Source organism: Merops nubicus, unplaced genomic scaffold (genome assembly GCF_000691845.1).
Source record: "Merops nubicus isolate BGI_N331 unplaced genomic scaffold, ASM69184v1 scaffold141, whole genome shotgun sequence".
NCBI lineage: Eukaryota > Metazoa > Chordata > Aves > Coraciiformes > Meropidae > Merops > Merops nubicus.
This window is the reverse complement of record NW_008585987.1, coordinates 87,026-107,157: the sequence shown is the minus strand read 5'-3', so window position 1 is coordinate 107,157 and position 20,132 is coordinate 87,026. Positions and strand designations below refer to the sequence as shown.

General features: G+C 43.1%; 1 protein-coding gene across 1 annotated transcript; it reads left to right on the top strand.

Annotated features, from left to right (window-relative positions):
* Nucleotides 1-10,988: 10,988 nt before the first annotated feature.
* ASMT (acetylserotonin O-methyltransferase) lies at nt 10,989-19,755 on the top strand. Its single transcript, XM_008948481.1, has 8 exons — nt 10,989-11,060; nt 12,562-12,736; nt 14,610-14,739; nt 15,566-15,634; nt 16,160-16,278; nt 17,460-17,600; nt 18,770-18,892; nt 19,544-19,755. The coding sequence occupies exons 1-8, from the start codon at nt 10,989-10,991 to the stop codon at nt 19,753-19,755; spliced, it is 1,041 nt and encodes a 346-aa protein (XP_008946729.1).
* The last annotated feature ends 377 nt before the right edge of the window (nt 19,756-20,132 follow it).

Here is a 20,132-nt window from a genome sequence, read left to right as displayed (position 1 = left end):
CAGGAGCGCCAGCAGGAGGCGGAGGTACCGCAGGAGGTCGCGGAGCAGGCAGAGGAGTACCTGGAGCGGGTAGTGGGGCCTCGGCTCCTGGGGAACGCCGCCGCCGGAAAGTTGTGAACCAGACCTCGGCGGTGAGGCTGCTTCAGAAAACACGACCCTCTCCACCTGTGCTCACCTTGCGCCTCGTCCCTGAAATCAAGAAGATAGATGCCTGATTGTTGGGGTGTTCCTTCGTGATCTGTTGTCTTTTTTAGGTTACTGCCACAACATAGGTATAACCACCTGTGCTTGTGCTTGAGTTCCTACAGTGCTAAAAGCCAGCCTGTTTTCTTCAATTTCAGTTTTCTAAACCTTCATTTTACTCAATTAAAGTTTTATCTCTGTATCACCTAATTTGGCTTGAGAAATATGTGGGTGCCAGTTACAGGAACTCTGGACATGACAAGGTGTTGCATTCAGATTTGGTTTAAAATGCTTTCTGGTGCATTCAGTGAAATCACATTTAACAAAGTAGGGGTTTTGCTGGTTGAGATGTACAGCAGGACTTTCATATAGTTTTTAAAACTGACTACAAAGATATGCAGAATATCTTTTAAACTACTATTCCTTTGTATGTCTGTATGGTGCCAAGGTTTGTGGCCCAAATTATTCTGGTGTGTGATGCCATTTGTATAATACTACTTTATATGTAAGAGAGGCACACAGATGTAGGAAGTGAGAAGCAGTGGTAAAATGCTTGAAGAGTTGTTTTATTTTATTGACATACTTGGCTTTGTAATTATTTCAGGTGGCATAGAGCCACTTGAAGCATTTTTTCAGGTACATACAGAGCTAGTAATTGTCTTTCTCAAAAGGGGCCTTCTTGCTAAATTATTTTTACTTGTGTGTTGGAAAGTAAGGCTGCAGTGTCTCTTGTTAAATCCATTTAAGAATACTTTTGCTTCTAAAGTGCAGCTCAGGAATATTAAAAGCTATAACATAACAGTGAAAGAGTTTTATTTTGCCTTTCTATGGTAAAATTAAAAAGAAAACTTTCCAGTGAACTGAAGTTGCTGTTGTTGTATGTCAATATATTAAAATCTACAGAAGTGTTTCAACCCATTTGTTGAAAAAAAATCACTCAACACACTTCAGTAATGAAATTCAGCCACTCTTCTTGATGGTCCTGTTATGCACAGCTGTGTCAGCTCTTAGTTCAGCACAACACATGCTCTTTATCTACAGCCTTCAGGTGCCACCTCCCTCAGAGCGAAGCGCATCCCTTCCCTGGTGTGCCTGAGGAGCACACGGGAGCTGCACCTCAGCCTCAGCCCTGGCTGGCCCAGTTTCTGTTGCTTCCAGTAGATCCGTGCAGGGTTTGTTTCTTACTAGGCTATGTTGCTGAAATTTTTGTAGTTAATAGCTGTAGAAAGAAAAGGTAGACGTTCTTTTATCTGCCTGGCGATTCATGTTTTGAAAGATCTCCAATTAATGATTTTACTTCTCAAGTTTTTGTGACTGCACTTGTGAGTTTCACTGCTGTCTTGAGGGGTGAGAGCTAGACTGATTTATCTAATAATTTCAGCACCACCAATCTCTTGAATTCTGAGCAATTGTTTTCTGTGGAGAGTTCTTTTTCTTAAAAGCCTATCTCCCTGAAGATCATCTTTGGTAATGATTTAACTGAAATCCAGTCTAATGTTGGTTGCAAGTATTTGGTAAGGCTGGTGGGATGCCTATGTGTAAGCACATGCAGTTCTGCTTAGCCTGCTCTTAAATACTGAAACACTATCCATGGGAACACCGCTTTCTTTTTTGATTTTTTCCTTTTTTTTCTTTTTTTAAAAAAAAAAATATGTATTCTAATTTTTTCCTTTTTTTTAAAAAAAAAAAGATGTATTCTGTGTACAGTTTTTAGTGAAATTTAACTACCAGCTGGCAGCACCAGCGTCTTTGAGCTGAGGATTAGATTCGCACCAGTACTTCGGCAGTTTATTTCTACTGCAGATTTCCACTGGGATATCTTGGGTGGAAATCTTGATGATGTATGATGTAAGTATTTGGGGATGTGCTAGTTTATGATGCTACTTTCAGGAAGTTGGTGAGCTATGAGTGCAGTGTCATTGCCAAGAGTGGAAGCAGTTAAAGCAGTGGCAGTCACCTAGAAGTGTTGGCAGCCATCCTAGAAGAATCCAACAGGTGGTATTAGTTGGTATGAAAAATGACTGCTTGATAGGGGTTTTTGTTCTCTAGAGAAGGTGCCAAGAGCAAGTTTCATATCGCACCCTGAAATTATTAAATGCTATAAACTCCTCTGACATTAGGGTAATTTCTGAGGCCAGGGAAGATAATTGTGGGCAGGGTGTTCATCTGCCAGGCTCTGATAATCATTCAGCTTAACACACTATATCCAGCTCTGACTTCATATAATATCCTGTAAGTGCAGTAATGTAAAGTAATGCAGTTGTTTATAGTGCTTGTGTTATTTCTTCTTTTCACAGCAGCTTCAGGAAGAAAAGCCTGAAAGTGCTTTGAAGCTACTTGCAAATGCTTACTTTCCAAAATGGAGAAGGAACGTGGAAGAGGTCCTCTTTCAGTCAACACCTGTTAGAACTCCTAGTACCTAAAATTACGCAGGAGCTGCTCAGTGCAGGATTTTATCTAGCCTAACACTTAGCAGCAGTGTTGCTTCTGGAATGCGTTTTGCATCTCGCTGCTGAATCCCTTGAGACGGTTGTTGCATCACGCTTCCTCCTGGGTCTGGCTGTGATGGGGTGAACTTGCTTCATAGCTGGTGGCATGGTGCTGTGTTTTGGGTTTGTCAGGCACCAGTGCAGTTACCTGTTGCAGAGCAGTGCTTACACAGCAACCAGGGCTTATCCCTTTCCTGGTTTGTGCACGCCCCCTCCCAATGGGTAGGCTGAGGTTGGGAGAGCTACCCCCAATGGACCAAAGTGGTATCCTGTGCCATGTGACAACACTGACAATGAGGGCTTTTGGCTTTCCAAAGTAGCCATAGCTCTGAGACTGACAGGGCATCAGTTTGCTTGTGGTGTTCATTGAAGATGGGCTTTGAACTGCAAGGAAACTTGAAAAGAGTTGAAAGTATTTTTTTAATAAGGTCACAACTATAGATGATGTCATCGCCGGTATAGTTTATTTCAATACTGCAAAAACCTCACTGATGCAATAGCTTAAAGAATGTATTTTTTGATAGTAAAAAATCACTGTCTTGTATTGGTTATAAGTTAGTCCATTCCTATCACTGCCGTGGCTTGAGCCCACTCAGCTGGTACTAGACACCACACAGCCTCTTGGTCACTCCCACCCCCTTGGATGGCGTGGGGAGCGGAGGAGAAAATACAGCAAAAAGCTCAGGGGTTGAGACAAAGGACAGGGAGGCATCACTTGCCAGTTATGGTCATGGGCAAAAGACAGACTTGACTCGGGCAGAAAAGAAATCAGTTTAAACACCCCAACCACCACCAATTTACTAATTGAATCTGAGCAGGACAGTGATAAATACAAGTGATGCTTTTTAAAGACAGCTTCAGTCTACCCCTCCCCTCTTCCCAGGCTCCGCTCTGCTCCTGATTCTCCACATCCTCCCACCAAGCGAGGCTGCAGGACAGAATGGGGGCTGTGATCAGTCCATCCCATGTGGTTTCTGATACTCGTTTCTCCTGCAGGAGATGTTCTGACACAAGCTTCTACCAGCGTGGGTCCCTTCCGTGGGGCATAGTCCTCCCAGTGATGGACTACTCAGAGCCACAGACTTTGGGACGTGTCCCCTTCTCCAGCATGGGGTCCTTCACAGGCTGTAGATAGGATTCTTCTGCACTGTTGATCTCCAAGGCCTGTGGGGGCCCAGCCTGCCATCTCACCGTGGGCCTCGGAAGGGCTGCTCCAGTGTGTCTCCACCCCTCCTTCCTCACCAACCTCTGTGTCAGCAAGGTTGCCTCTCCTCCTGTCCCAGAGCAAAAGAACACACCCGACAGGTTTTGCCCTCAAATATGTTATCACAGAGGCGTTGACTGGCTCAGCCTTGGCCAGAGGCAGATCCAGCTGGGATCTGGGAGAGATTTTTGAAGCTTCTTACAGGAGCCACACCAGTAGCCCCCTCCCCTGATGCCAAAACCCTGCCAGACTAAAAAACAGCCAAGTATTTTCTAGGGGTCTAGTGTTTCAAATGAAATAATCTAGGATACCAGCAGGCTTTACAATGCCTTCTAGAAGCCAGTGTATCAGTTACTGATATTTTTCCCTACTCTGGAAGAATGTCGTGATGCTCATTGCTTAGATCTTACCTGATAGCTTGAGTTTGCAAGACTGACTTTTAGGACCTGTCTAAAGGCAGATAAAATTAGTTGGTCTTTTTTTTTTTTTTTCTGTTTCAATGTGCATCTGTTGAGTGACTTTGAATTCTTATAAAAAGTATGTAAAAGTATATAAAAGTACTATAAGAAATATTTTGCTTTAAAGCAATGCCCTTATGAAATGGACTTCAAATATTGATCAACAAATTTTGGTCTAATTAATGGACTTCAAATAATCCACATTACTGTTCTTGATTAATTATTAAATGATAGTCCTTAAATCACATTGCAATCACAGGCTGTAATACAAATGCTAAGGAAACTGCTGAGATTTTTAGCAACTAATATTTATCAAAGACATTCCAAGCTAAAAATACTTCTGAAACACTGAATTTTTGTTGATATGGCTGAGTACTGAACAGTATCTGACATAGCTACGATGCTACCTCTACTTTCAGACCCTTAGGTGCTAGAAATCCAGTCCAGTGAGAATGTCTGCAAAGGTAGCTGCCTATTTACTTCTGAAATTTGTTTGCCTAGGGTTGTCATGAGTTGCATGTTACTTATGCCCCTATTGTGTTAAAGTGACATATCGTATTTCATTTGTCTGTCAATATTCAGGGCTTGGTTTTGTTTTGGTGTCTTTGTTTCCCTGGGTTGTAAGCAGGAATACAGGCTGTCCACTTGTTGGAAGGCTGACAATGAGATGCTTCACAAGATGTAGCCAAAAGGGGAGAAAATGGGACATTAAACTTAAAAAGGAGTCAGGGTCTTGTGAAAGGTCCTCTTTAAAAAGCTGATTATAATGTGAATGTCCCACCCATCCACAGACCCAAGGTAAAAAAACCCCATCCACAGACCCAAGGTAAAAAAAACGTGTTATCTGGAAGCGTAATCTTGGAAGCTGTTAGAGGAAATGGGAATTTTTTGCAGTAACTCCCATAACTGTGAACACAGGACTGTGATAGGGACCACAAGGCTATAAATGCAAACCAGTGAGAGTTGGTCGCTGGTCAGTGCTACATGGACATAACACCAGCTTTAGGTACTTCTTGAACATATATGGGACACAATTACTATTGTGTAACAGACTGTTGTGGCTGCTCAAGTTTGATAGAAGAGATTGGGATGTTGTTAGATCCTATATAAGCAATTAAACCAACTAGTTTGGCAGATGGCTTAATTCGTAAATGGGTAAGCAAACTGACCACTGATGTCTTGTATTGCCATACAAGGTAAATATTATAATTAGGAGGAAAGGCATGGATTGCCTGTGTTTTGATCTGGTATTCTGCCTTTAAGTTTCAGTTATAATCTGGTTAAAAAATCCATTTCATTAAGCTGATACTGTGTTCTGTTGACCTGGCCCTTCCCCAGCCCAATGAATGTGTTAGGTTTAAAATATCTCTTTTACTGCCTCACAATAAATTTTCCGATTTGTTTCTAGTGTTTGTATAAAGCAGCAATCTAGTTGCAGTTGATCCTTCCCAACAGGATGTGCAGGAATGGATCCCTCTAGTGTCTTCCATTCCTACATGAGTAGGTATTATTGTTGTTAAAGGGAAGTGTACATCTGGTTTGTCTGTAGTTGATCTGGTACTGGGCTCTTGAGGCGTGTTTGAAATGGTGTGCACCACCATCCTTTCCTCTTTAATCACAGCACTGGGAATAAATTTGATCTGGTTTCCCCTCACATACCACATTTCCTGAACACTTCTCCTTCTGCTGCACAAAAAAACCCCCACAGATTATCTCAAACATATGCTTTGCCATAGTAGTAGGTTATGAATTTTTGAAGGACTAAGGCTGATAGCTAATCTAGTCTCATGTGCACTGTGGCACCTGTGAAGTGAGCTCTACCTGCTGTGGAGAGGGTACCCAGGAGCTCTGGCCTTCAAACTAGACTATTTGCAGGATAACATGAAGGGATAATGTTGTGGTAGCACCACAGTCACTCCCAGATAACAATCTCAACCTGCCAACAAAGTGTCTGAACAGGAAGCGAGCACCCTCAGACCAGGTCTTCCCTGCAGTTCTGCGTGTGATCCTGGACAAGTGTCTGTATCTAAGTGCTCTGAGGAATTGCCTGGTGCTGTCAGTTGTTCCCTGCCTTAGCTGGAAAAGGGAAAGGCTGGCAAAGACTTTTATCTTCTGCTCACTGCACCTGACTGTGGCTTGCTGTTGTGGTGTAACCCCAGCTGACAGCTCAGCACCACCCAGCTGCTCAGTCACTCCCTGCTCAGGTGGGATGGGGGGAGAACTGGGAGAGTAAAAGTGAGAAAACAGGTGGGTTGAGATAAAGACAGTTAAGCAGGTAAAGCAAAAGCTGCACATGCAAGCAAAGCAAAGCAAAGCAAGGAATTCCTTCACCACTTCCCACTGGCAGGCAGGTGCTCAGCCACCTCCAGGAAAGCCAGGCTCCACCACACGTAATGGTTACCTGGGGAGACTAATGCCATCACTCCAGACACCCCTCTGTTCCTTATTCTTCTGAGAAGTTTGTATTCTGAGCATGACATCATATGTTATGGGATATCCCTTTGGTCACCTGGGGGCAGCTGTCCCAGCTGTGTGCCCTCCTAACTTCTTGTGCATCCCCACCCTCCTCACAGGTGGGGTGAGAAGCAGAAAAGGCCTTGACTCTGCAAGCTCTGCTCAGCACTAACTAAAACATCCCTGCGTTATCAGCATTGCCTCCAGCACAAATCCAAAACACAGCACCATGTCAGCTACTGTGAAGAAAATTATCTGCACTCCAGCCCAAACCAACACACTTGCAAACAGTGCAAGACGGTAACAAACATTTGAGGTGAGCCACCGGGTAAAAGGACTTGAGGGGTGCTTGCCCATGCCAAGTCACACAACGCTTCTTCCTGAAGCTCTCCTTTCAAAGAAATGGAGGAGAGAATCATCAGATTAGCAAGTGTAAAATGGCCCATGGAAGGCGGTTGCATGCCCACTGATTGCCTTTCTGATGCTCGGCAGAGCACAAGTAATTTCTGACATAAGGAGCCTGCTTCAGCTGCTGCCCATCCTGGTTTTCTTCTTGCATCTCTCTCCCTCTCTAAAGATTCAGCCTCTATCATTTTTAAGTACTGAACATGTCTATCCTCTGGGAGATTACACCTCGTATCTGCTGGGACCTTCCTCTCATACAGATTTCAATGACTATTTGGTTAAATTATTTTTTGGGAGGGTATTCGCAGGCCAGGAAGTTAAACCAAAGGCTGCTCTGGATTGCTTGAGATGAACTTTAAAAGACATTCTCAGTCAGAGTTTTTACTATAAGGAAAACTGAGGAGAAAGGAGAGTCTGCTTAGGCAATGAGCTGGGTATACAGGGTTTCCTGCCCACTCCAGATGTCTGCCAGTAGTATATGTGATGTAAACAGGAAAAAAAAAAATTAGATGGTGTCAAAAACTGGCAAGCAATAGTCATATTGCTAGGGAAAAGCACCTATTGTAAAACACGAGACCAGCTAGAAGATATAAAGAAGAAAAAGAACATCCAGATTTAACAAAATGCTCAGTTTCAAATTAAAACTATGATACTGAGTATCTTGGCTTTTTAGGATTCCTAAAAATATCCCAAACCAGGTCCAAGTGGTATTAATGCATTTCTAGGCCATCAGACATAAGCTGGGCATACTTAGAGGCTTATTAATGACAATGAACAGTCGTTTCCATGCTGACATTGCCAAAACTTATTATTGTTGTCATGTCTCTGAGGTTTGTACTTGTTGTTATAACTGTTGCACATGGAAAAATAGTCTTACCTTCCATTTCTGATGGGCAAACGTGAATTTTACTGAATCTGCTTTGTTCATAGATCATTTCTCACTTTCAAATGTAAAACGTGAAGTAAATGCAAAAGTGAAGTAAATGCAAAAGTGAAGTAAATGTTCTTTGTGAAGGACTTGTCTATAGTGAATCAATTAGGCAAAGAAAAATTCATCACCAAAATAGAACCGTGGAGGTAAAGTAACAGCTTTAGCCTGTGCATGGTCTTAGTGCTATGACAAAAGCCTTGATGGGTTTTCAGAGAAAGCAAGCCATTGCAATTTCATCTTCATGAATGCTTTTGGAGCTTAAAAGGGACTTAGACTTTAAGTCTAACAATTTACTTAGAAACAACAACACACGGTGTGTGGCTTTGCATCAGTCTTGAGTGGGTTATCTGCAATCCTTCTGCCCTACATCTCACTACCAGTAGTAATCCCTTTAGATGATTACATCTGGTGTCCTCAACGGAGTTAGTCATAATTGAAAAAGTACTTCAAACGGGTTTAATTAACTGTGTGGTCATTTTATTAGCAGAGGCTCTTGTACCCTGTAACTTTGCCTTAAGTGAATTGAATTTATCACCTGTTAGGACATGCTAGTCTACATTTGTGCACATAACTGTCCGTTATTTAGGCAAAACTACAAGAATCAAAGGTTGAGCATTTTCATGCTCATGAATCTTTAATTCAGCTGTACATCTGATTACCAATCTGTGGCTGTCGTTTGAGGAAAGTGGTCTGTAAGCTGGCAAGGAGCAGTTAGCTCTTCCTAGAATTGTTTTGTTTAGCTTAACGGGAGGGAAATGTATCCTTCAGTGTGTGATGGCCTGAATCTAAATAGCTGTTATGATCCCGGGAATGGGAAACATTTATGCTAGGGCAAAATTGCACCAATTTGTTTCTCGGTAGCAGGCAGGCAGAAATGGCCATTAGCAGAGAAATATTTTTATTATCCTACACCTTTCTAATCTTTTGACTAACAATATTAATCTTTAGCTAGTGATATTTATCTGTATACCAATTATTTCAGTATTTTAATGGGAGGAGAGGGAGAGCTATTAAGGGAAAGAAGATGACCTGGTTATTCATATGGGTGGAGACACTGAGAAGATTTTGAGCTTTCTTTTCCAATAGAACTGTCTTTGGAATGGCTGTGAGGAGCTGAAAAAGCTGTAGTGTTTTCAGTAAGAGTGGGTCTAGACTTAGAGAGTGAATGAACTCTGCAGACTTGCACTTAGCACATGTGCAGGCAGAAGTTCCTAAGCAGAAATGGAGCTCATGAGCTCTCCTTGAGGTGAGTATTCCATCATGAATTTTAGATGTGTTCTGGAAACCTGCTCTCCAGGCTTTTCCTTCAGAGAAATGATTTCTTGTTAAATGCAAGCTGCACAGATTCACATTTTAATTAATTAAAAAATTAATATTATTGTCTAAACTGTACTGAACAGTGAAGTCTGGTGCACAAGCAAGTCAGTGGTACTATATTTACATGCTATGTTGTCTAGGATGAGGAGCTCTACATATTCTACTTTTTGGTGTTTGCTGTAACTTTTGTATGTTCAGACCTAGTGTCCTGGTAAAACAGGAGACCCCACGGTGTTAGAACCTGGGAAACAGGTACTGTTTCTGAGTTGTGTGCAGAGGGGGAAAAGGCTGATAACTGTGATGTCTGTTTAGCTGACTTTAACAACTCTTAGAGTAGATTGCTGTTTCACTAATGGCTGAAAAAATAAAGTATCTTTTGGCTGAAATGTAAGGATCTGAATGAAAAATACAGATTCAGAGAAGGATTATACAGTGGAATCTTTCAGTTGTGAATGTTCCTCAGCACCCTTCTCTGCCAAAACACAGTAAAGCACAAATAGGACACCCCTGCTGTGGTGCTCCTATCAAATCAGCATTGCTTTCTAAGCCACTGTATGGGGAGACCTGCACAATACAGGAAAGAAACAGCAGTATGTTTAACACTTAGAGATGGGGTGCACCTTACTGCCAGCCTCAGCGTCACCTGAGCTTTTCCACACCTGAGTTCCAGGCACAGAGTGTGGTGGGATGCTTTCTTCTCCTTCAGCTCCTTGTGAGGACTCTGCTCTCAAATTATTTCCTTGGCAGCTCTTGCCTGCTCTGTAGTAGTTATGCCAGCCATTTTCCTTGCATGGGTAAGGACTGAGGCCCTGGGTACAGGACCTGCAGCCTGAGTTGAATGAGTCTCTGTTTCAGCATGGTGAAGAAAAATGCCGTTCTTGAGTGAGAGGTGAGTGGAATTAGGGCCATGGCAGATACCAGGCTTATCCAGGAGTTTGCAATGACCACTTTGAGCTGAGCTGATGTTCCATAACTCGTAAACCCCTGGGAGCATTCCCATTTCACTTAAAGAGTTGTGCTGCTAAATTGTCATCTTTCCTCTAGGGTCATGTCCTTTGGCTGACTGACAGATGTAAGGATTTCTATCCTTGAGACATCTTCCAGCATCAAACTGCCAGCCTGATGGAGCAGAGCTGCTTTTGAACAAGCCCTGAGTGAGACTCCACTTTGGTTTATGAACTCCTGGTGCATCACACCGAGTGCAGCTCCTTGGTGCTGCTCTGGACTCATTTCTGGAGTGCTCGTTACAAGCTTTCAAGTGCTGCTGAGGTACCAGAGTGTTAACTGGCTGCTGAACTGAGAGTGCAGGCTTCTGACAGTGCACTGCTTCTTTAGCTTGCTACTTGATGATGGAAGAGCCAAAGAAACAGCTGAATCTGGTAGAAAGAGCCACTGAAGCCAGAGACTTAGCTACCAGGTTTTGTAACTGGTGTGTTTCTCAGCAGCAGTGAGATTAAGTGGATCAGCTGGTGTGCTTTGTGCCTGGTGGAAAGCAGCTTACTTAAATTAAGAGGACCAGAGAATCTGTGCCTCAGTGCAGAAAGAAGATGGGTTCTGCAGAGGACCTTGCCTACCCTCAAATCATCTTGCAATACAACAGTGGATTTTTAGTCTCAAAGGTAAGAAATAGAGCTCAGTCTTGGATAGATGTCTAAGAGTATGAGGACAGAAATATTCAAGTATTTCACTTTGAGTCCTGAATCTAAGTCTTTGCAACAAAAACCATCTTATATGAAAGTGTCCTGTCTGCTCATCTAAGCAGGAAGGAAATTTGGAAAAAAAAAAAAAAAAAAAAAAAAATAAATTTGAAAGTGACCTGACCCCTCAAGATAGACAGCATTCATTGAGATCTTTCTGACCTCTAGGGGACTTGTATGAGGAGACCTTTTCACCAAAGAGGCTTCATAAAAAAAATTTAGTTTCTTTTTTTTTTTTTTTTACCTGAGGGCTTGCTGTCTGACTGCCTCGAACATGGAAGGTTCCTTTGGTGGTGGGATTTCTTCCCTCTTCTCATTTTTGGAGTTTGAAAATCAGAGCTGACTTGAATTGCCTTTTCCCCTCCCTGTTAAACCATACAAAGAACAGGGTTTTTTAAGTATCTTCTCAAATAATTTCCTTGCCTTTCCCATGGTTTATCTGTATGGATTATGCAGAAGGCTGAGCCTGAGAGCTTCTGTGTATTACCTCTACTCTGGTGAAAGAGTCTGATACAACTTTTTTCCAAACAACATTTGATTAAGACACAAAGGTAGAACAAGTAGTTCCAGTTTCCTTCTTGTTTACTAATGTTATTTGCCTTTCTGTGTGTGTAAGCACATGGCCATACAATTATAATATCCAGTGCAGTGGAAATTTTTTTCTGCGTTTACTATTTAGTTGCCTTTCCTATTGTCCCTTGCTACTCCTCTAGCCAACGAGTTAATGGAAAGGATGCTCTTTGGGCTGTGCAAATACTGCTGCATCCTAAGGCTCTGAAAGGCAGAGCTGACAGTAAGGAGAGGTAAAGTGGATAATGAAAAATATTTTTTCTTGGTGAGAAAGAGGAGTGCTCAGTGCTTTCCAAGTTAACACTGGTTCTATGTTTTTGAGAAACTATCTCAACTATGGTTAAGCCATGTTCTTACTAATGCTAAAATGAAATTCCCATGGACTTCATCAAACCATTGTGAATATAGGCAGTTAATTGAATTGATGCTTTTGTTACTGTTTTAGGAGTATTTCTGTGGCCAGAGACCAGCACACAATCTTGCCTCTGTGCTTTCCAGGCAAAAAAAGCAAGAGAGACTGTGAGAATGTGCTCTGGAACTAAGGAAGAGGCAGTGACATTCACACTCAAAACCTGGTCTCTAAATGTGGACTTTTGTGAGCCAAAACCATTGGCTTTCTTCACCAGAAAAGAAGAAATGAAAAAAGGTGCACTGCAAGCACTGTGTGGTACTCTTGGTGTTCAAAGAAACTTCAGTTTAATCATTGAACTTGTTTATATGAAATATGATTTTATATGGAAAAAAAAAGCAAACAACATTATGTGTATATTTTCTCCAACACATCAGCTTTAGAAATCCTGTAGGTTTTGGTGCTTTCACCTGATCCCTCGCTCTTGCCATTCCTTATCCCCAGGTTATGTTCACTGCCTGTGAGCTGGGGGTGTTTGATCTCCTGCTGGAGTCAGGAGAGCCTCTCTCTGCAGGTGCCATTGCTGCACGCTTGGGTACCAGCACCACAGGGATGGAAAGACTGCTGGATGCATGCGTGGGATTAAAGCTCTTGGCAGTAGAGCTGGGACAAGAAGGAGGTAAGAAAGGCATAAGAAGGAGAATAAGCTAAAAGACTTAAGCCTCTGATGGTTTTGTGAGTGAGGCAAGGTGTGTGGGGAGAAGTGATATCTAGTGTTAGGCCAGGCACTGTAGCCAAAAGGAGGGGAGAATTGCTTGGGAACACTATCCCCTCTTCAGCTGAAAGAGATGCAGCAAATATCAGCATGATTAAAGGTGTAAAGTAAAACCCAGGTGAAGGGCTCTATATCCCTAAACTTCTTTGTGCAAGAGCCTCGGGTGACCTTGGGGAAGATATTCAGACTCTCTTCAGAGCCAGTCTCAGGAAAACTGTGAGATGTGGGCATGATTTTAAACATTAAAAGGAAATGCCAGAATAGCATCTGTGTGCAACAGCATGGTTTAAAACCACTTTCTGTTCTTCTCTAGAGTTTTACCACCATGTGAAGTATTTTGTTAGACTGCTAATCTAAACTGAGTGGTGATGTAGATTTGCCCTTGCATCAGAGATGTTTGGCCTATGTGGTCAGAAGGGATCTGTGGTCATCAGACAGAAGGTCAGGACTAGCCAGAGCAAGTTGTGTCTACTGCTCTGTCTTGTGGTAGAATCACAGAATGTCTGGGCTGGAAGGGACCTCCAAAGGTCATCTACTCCAATCTCCCCACAATAAACAGGGACATCTCCAACTAGATCAAGCTACTCAAAGCTTTATCTAGCCTGACCCTGAATGCCTTCAGGGATGGGCCCTCCACCACCTGTCTAAGCAACCTATTCCAGTGGTCTATCACCCTCATACTGAAGAACTTTTTCTTAATGTGTACCCTAAAACTACCTTTTTTTAGCTTAAAGCCATTACCCCTCATCCTGTCACTACAAACCCTTGTGAACAGTCCCTCCCCTGCTTTCTTGTAGGCCCCTCTCAGGTACACTATAAGGTCTCCCTGGAGCCCCCTCTTCTGCAGGCTGCACAACCCCAACTCCCTCAGCCTGTCCTCACAGCAGAGCTGCTCCAGCCCTCTGATCATTTTTGTGGCTCTCTGCTGAACATGCTCCAACAGCTCCATGTCCTTCTTGTGCTGGGGGCTCCAGAGCTGGACACAGGACTCCAGGTGGGGTCTCACCAGGGCAGAGCAGAGCAGCAGGATCACCTCTCTCCATCTGCTGGCCATGCTGCTTTTAGTGCAGCCCAGGATGTGATTTGTGGATGTGGGCTGCTGCTGCACATTGGTGGCTCATGTCCAGCTTCTCATTGACTAGTACCTCCAAGTCTTTTTCCCATGGACTGCTTTCTAATGTGTCCTCTCAGTGTTACCTTGCCCTGATTTAGGGATTACAGTAGCTACCCAGTGAGTTTAGGGAGAGCAGGACTATCTTTTATATCCCTTTTGTATGCCAGTGCCATGGGGGAGTGATGCCACTGCAGGTGTATTGGAGGAAGTGGGGGAGATTTCTGTGAGTCCTTTGGGCAATTGTCTGTCTGCAGAGAGTCCTGCCCTAGTGAACTGAGAGAGGGTAGATGTCATTGGCAAGCTGTTTTGGGGACTTGTCTCATACTTGCTGACCTTGTTGACTGGAAAAAAGGCTTGTCCACAAGGGCTTCTCATTTAAAAACAAAATCAAAACCAAAAACTTGCTCTGATAGCAGGAGCCTATAGGTAAATGATGACACTTGTAAGGGATTCCTTGTGCAGGTAGATAGTGTTTACTTGCATTGAATGGGGCAACACACCTTTCAGCAGCACTCACCCACTGCTCATTGCAGTTGAAGGATTGATTGTAGAAGCAATGTGGTTGTGTCAGACATCTTTCTGGTGATAAATGGCATGCTGTACAACAGGCTTGGCGAGGTGGCATATCATGGATGTTAATAAATACACATATTTCCCCTTTAGCCCTCTACAGAAACACAGAAATTTCCAACATCTACCTTACAAAATCAAGTCCCAAGTCTCAGTATCATATTATGATGTATTACTCCAATACAGTCTACCTGTGCTGGCACTACCTGGCTGATGCTGTGAGGTAAGGAGGAGTGTTGTACACTGTCTGTTGCAGGCCACTTTGTGTCATCTCTATGGCTAATCTGAGCGGTATGTACCTGAGGAAGGGCCCAAAAAAACCCCGAAACCAACAGGTCATTTAATCTGTTTACACAGCCAATACCTGCTCTTTTTTTTTTTTTTTCTTGTTTTCCATTTGTGTATGTTCTTGTTTTTCTTTTCCTTCTGATGGTAGACATGATCTAGGAATCAATTTTCCATGTGTTTGACCTTCAGGAAAGCTCTTGATCATTACAGTGCTTCTTACTTCAGGAGGCATCAACACAGTAAATGATGAGGAATGATGGCTAAGGATAGTTCTGTTACAGAGGTGTGTAGGAGTAGTTTAATATGGGGCTGGGGGCTTGCTTGTTCCAGTCTGTGAAACTGATGATCAAACACAGTGTATATTTGATTGTACCAATCTCATACCTTTACTTGAGATCTGTTCCCATAAATCATAGAATCACAGAATGGTTTGAGTTGGAAGGGACCTTAAAGATCATCTAGTTCCAACTCCCTTGCCATGGGCAGGGACACCTTCCAGTAGACCAGGCTGTTCAGAGCTCCAGCCAGCCTGGTGTTGAAAAGAGCTTGTCCTTATTGTGAAAGGTTGAGAAATGTATCAGTGTATTTTGGCGAGGCAAATGAGGGTGCCTTTACAGCCCTTACAATCAGGCTGGCATATGTTCTGTACAAAGCTGAGCACCTTCCACAATGATGAACTAGCTGAAACTATAGTACTGAGGTGTGCTGGGGTAAAAGAAAAAGATGTCTACACTCATATGCTTTTTTTGTTGCTGTTTTAGAGAAGGAAGAAACCAGTATGAAAAAGCTTTTGGCATTTCATCTAAAGACCCTTTTGGAGCAATGTACAGGTATTCTTTAGTGTATTTATAGAAATGTTCTTCTTATAGTAGATATAATTCATGTTTTTGATTATGGCTCAGGACAATTAAATAGGATGATGTAAGAATCCCACTCATCTGAACCATCATGCAGTGTTTTCCTTTCTCAACAATGTCCATTACTGGGACACTGTCTGATATTTCTAATAGAAATACTTAATTCCCTGTGCTAAAAAATTCATCAGAAGTGTCTGGCAAAGAGGCAGTGGTAGTTGAAGGAAAAAAACAAATCCCTTGGAAGTCTGAGAATTAGCAATGTAACACAGTTTGACTTCACTAGTCTTCATTCCCTGTTTAAATGGATGAATGCATAGCTGTATCCTTCTGCTACAGTAGGGCTCAGGGTAGGTTTATATGGAAAGAGAATGTATTCTGTGTCAATAAAAACAGAGATTAGTGTTTATACTGAAATTTGAAACAACAGTTATATAAGAGGAATCACCAGGGATCTCATAAGTTATCTTTTCTATGTGCTGTGTCCATTTGCATTACTAGATCAGAAGAAGAAATGCTGAAATTCATGGCTGGCCAGAACTCAGTATGGAGTATATGTGGCAGAGATGTTCTTGCTGCATTTGACCTTTCCTCTTTCACGAAGATCTATGACCTAGGAGGTGAGCATCAATAGATCTTTAACTAGCCTCTGAAAAGAAAAAAACTCCTGTGTTATATGATTGGTACAGCAATGGGAAGCAGGATCTATCTCAGCAACAAAGAGAGATTAGGCTGGGTTAAAAACAGAAATGTGAGAGCATTAGGAAGCTGAATGTTTTTCTCTACAGTCTCATTTGTTTGAGTGGCTGATCCCCTTGTGTATGCAGCAGCTCTGGCATATTTTCTTGCCTTGCTTGACAAGATCTTCTGGTGCCAGACTCCTTCCTTCCTCCTCTTCAGTCAGTGTCACTGAGATATTGTCTGCAGTGCCCCACTGTCCCAGTCCTGCTGAGCACTGCCAGGCAGCGCTGCCAGGGCTGAGGTGCTGGAGCGGGTCCAAAGAAGGGTGATGAAGCTGGTGAATGGTCTAGAAAACAAGTCTTATGAGCAGCAGCTGAAGGTTGTTGAGCTTTGAGAAAGGAGGCTCAGGGGAGACTTCATCACTCTCTACAACTACCTGACAGGAGGCTATAGCGAGGTGCGTGTTGATCTTTTCTCCTGAGTAACAAGAGATAGGACAAGAGGAAATAGCCTCAAACTGTGACAAGGAAGGTTTAGATTGGATATTAGGAAAAATTTATTTGCTGAAAGGATTGTGAGACACTGGAATAGGCTGCTCAAGGAAGTGGTGGAGTCACCATCCCTGGAGGTATTTAAAAGACATGTAGATGTGGTGCTGAGGGACAAGGTTAAGTGGTGACCTGGTAGTGCTGGGTTGACAGTTGGACTTGATGATCTGAAGGGTCTCTTCCAACCAAAACATTTCTGTTATTCATGGGATGGGTCAGACTCTCTTGTGGTCTCTGTCACTTCTTCCCTAGCTCCTGGTTTAGCAGCTTTATTTTTTGTTTTCCAGCATCCGCAGCTGGGTCTGGCTGAGGGGCTGTGTAAGAGCTGGGGCTGACCCCAGAGCCTGGGTGCTGGGGAACCTGGAGCCTCCTGCAGAGCAAAGGCAAACTGTGGCCTCTCCTGTCCCTCTTCCTCCCTTTCAGCAACACACGGCCAATTTTGCGTTCTTGTACCTTGCCAGTGTCCACAGGACTGCGTGCCTCTGGCGTGCACTGCCAGTCTCTCTTCATGGGGTTGTTGCTGAACAGGTCGGGTTTGTGTCAGTGCTGACTTTCTTTTGCTTTTGTCAAAGGAGGTGGAGGAGCTTTGGCCCAGGAGTGTGTTTCTTTGTACCCAAATTCTACAGTCACAATTTACGACCTGCCGAAAGTCGTGCAAGTGGCCAGAGAGCGATTTGTTCCCGCTGAGGAGCGCCGGATCGCTTTCCACGCGGGTAGGTGCAGAGAGCAGCGCCGTGGCGCCACAGCTGCTGCTCCCGAGCCCCTCCTCGCTGCTCACAGGGGCCATACTGGCACCACACTGCCACCTGGGGTCTCCAGCTGCCCCTGGTGTGGGCGGAGGGTCCCACGCTGCAGCCTCCACAGCCTGAGTCTGCAGTTCATTGCTACCATAGTGCTGTCCCAGTTGTGCAATCTGCTACCTTCTATCAGAGGTTTGACCCAGTCATCTAGCAGCCCAGAAGCTGTTTATTCCTCTACAGAACTATTTGATTTCTTCAGAACAAGAGTAATTTAAAAAAAAAATAAATCCTGACATTTTGAAAAACTGCCATGCCGTGTTTTAAATCCTCCTAACCCTCCCTTTTCTCCTGTGCAGAGCTCCTGGCAGATGTGCAGGGTGACAGGCCTTCTCTGAGCAAGGGCTTTTCCTTCTCTGGTCATGACTGGGTGACTTTCAAGTCCTAAAATATTTCAGGCTTTGAATGTGGGTGAGCTAGCCCATATTCTTTTTGGCCAGGCTATACATCTTGTGTGATCTTTGTAACATATATAGTGAAAATGGGGGTAGGGAGATCTAATTTTTAATGTAAAAAGCCTTCCAAGTATTGGAATGGCTTAGTATTGCTTGAAGCTCAAAAAGAGGAAAGTCTTGAGGAAGGAAGAGAGTATACTACACCAGGAGCTGAACAAAAGGCCTGATGATGAAGCTAGTGCTAGGAGGTAAGAGATGTGTATTTTTCCTTATGGATCTGTGATGTAGCTTTGTGGTTACTGGAGGTGTTTGAAAGTTTGCTTAAATAAGGGAAAATTCTTTCCTTTTTTTTCATGACAGAAACCATGAGAAACTCTCCTCTTAATGCTTTATGAATCTGAGTTTCTGTCACTAGAGAAAATTTAGACTCAAATGCTTTCCTGTACACCAAAGGTTGTTTCAGATGAGCTGCTGCTTTGAAACATTTCAGACTCTCTTGAGACTGAACAAGAACAAAATCCCCTATGCAGTGCCACAGAGAACTTTTACTTGGTAACTCTCTTGTCTGATGTGGGCGATGGAAGTGGTAAGCCCAGGGTCTTTAGAACTGAGCAGAACTGAAAATATTTGCTTAACTCAGCCCTCTGTGTTTTGAGGGTTTTATATAATACATGTATTCTTGCTTTGCAGGAGACTTCTTTAACGATTCAATTCCAGAAGCTGAACTGTATATTTTATCCAAGATACTGCACGACTGGGACGACGATAAGTGCAGGCAACTGCTGGCCAAAGTCTACAAGGCTTGCAAACCTGGTAGGTGTGAGTGCTTAAAGACTGAGAGACCATGACCTCTCAGTAACATGAAGAACACCGGTTTCCATGCTCAATTTAGGTGGCAGAATTTCGGTACAGAGGTTTCTTTGTTTAATCTTTTGCTTTCCTAAGCCAGGTGGGGACATCTGAACAAAAGAGAGCCTGGTCTGTAACTTCTCCTCATCTGGCTCCCAGTTTTAGTGTCCATCTCTACAGGGATTCCTCTTTCAAAGTACTTAGGAATAACGATTGAAGATTTTGGGTATTGTTTAGGTTGACACATACACCTAAGTACAAATCCCATTAAGCACCACATTGAACCCTGGGAGCTTGGAAAAAAAATTGCCGGCAGAGCCAAGTTCTCAGGAAAATCAGTACACGCTCCTGTGGGTTTCAGCTGGGGGAAATTGGAAATTTCTATTCTAGCCATAGCATTCACTTCAGCCCTGCTACATCAGTATCTAGGTAGCCAGGCAGAGGAAGGCTCTGATGCTTTTGCTCTTTCATTGTTCTCTATGTTTCTGATATATGACTTCACATAGAGGCTGCTTCTTCCTGAGACTAAAGGTTAGGATCAGTCCTAGTAAGCCAGCTGAAAAATCTTTTGTTTTCTCAGAGCTCTGTGTGTGTTCTTTCTCTTTCTTCAAGCAGATGGTGGAGTGCTGCTGGTTGAATCACTTCTGAACGAAGATAAAAGTGGGCCTGTAGAAACTCAACTCTATTCGATGAGTATGTTGGTCCAGCCAGAAGGAAAAGAGCGAACAGCAGCAGAGTACAGCCAGCTCCTTGAGGCAGCTGGCTTCAGAGAAATTCAGGTCAGGAGGACTGGAAAGCTCTATGATGCTGTTTTAGGAAGGAAATAATAGTACCTCTTTTTGTACTGAATGAGACAGAATAAGTGGGGAAATGTTATCTTCTTAGAGAGGAATCATCAATTTAGCTTTTAGTTAGGTAGCCAACATTTTGTAGGCTAATCACTAATGATATAGCATAAGCATGCATGGCTTCAAGCCTGCCAGGCTGACTAGTGCTTGCCTTTGGATCTGAATGGGAAAGAAAGAAATCAACGCTGGTTCCACAAGAAAAGAAAACCACAAAAGAAATGTGCAATGTGTCCGCTTCATAGTTTTTCATTCTTTCCAGTATTAACACTGTCTCTGACAAATGCAAAGCTGAATTTGTGCTTGAATTCCTGCAAAATAAAACTGATCCCTGTATTGATCTCTGTTATAGGAATTAT

Bases quoted from the DNA above. Each gene is read 5' to 3' on its own strand.
- ASMT (XM_008948481.1), top strand. From the start codon at position 10,989: ATGGGTTCTGCAGAGGACCTTGCCTACCCTCAAATCATCTTGCAATAC. The intron at 11,061-12,561 runs GTAAGAAATAGA...CCTTATCCCCAG, and splicing joins GTGGATTTTTAGTCTCAAAG to GTTATGTTCACTGCCTGTGA. The intron at 17,601-18,769 runs GTAGGTGCAGAG...CTTGCTTTGCAG, and splicing joins CCGGATCGCTTTCCACGCGG to GAGACTTCTTTAACGATTCA.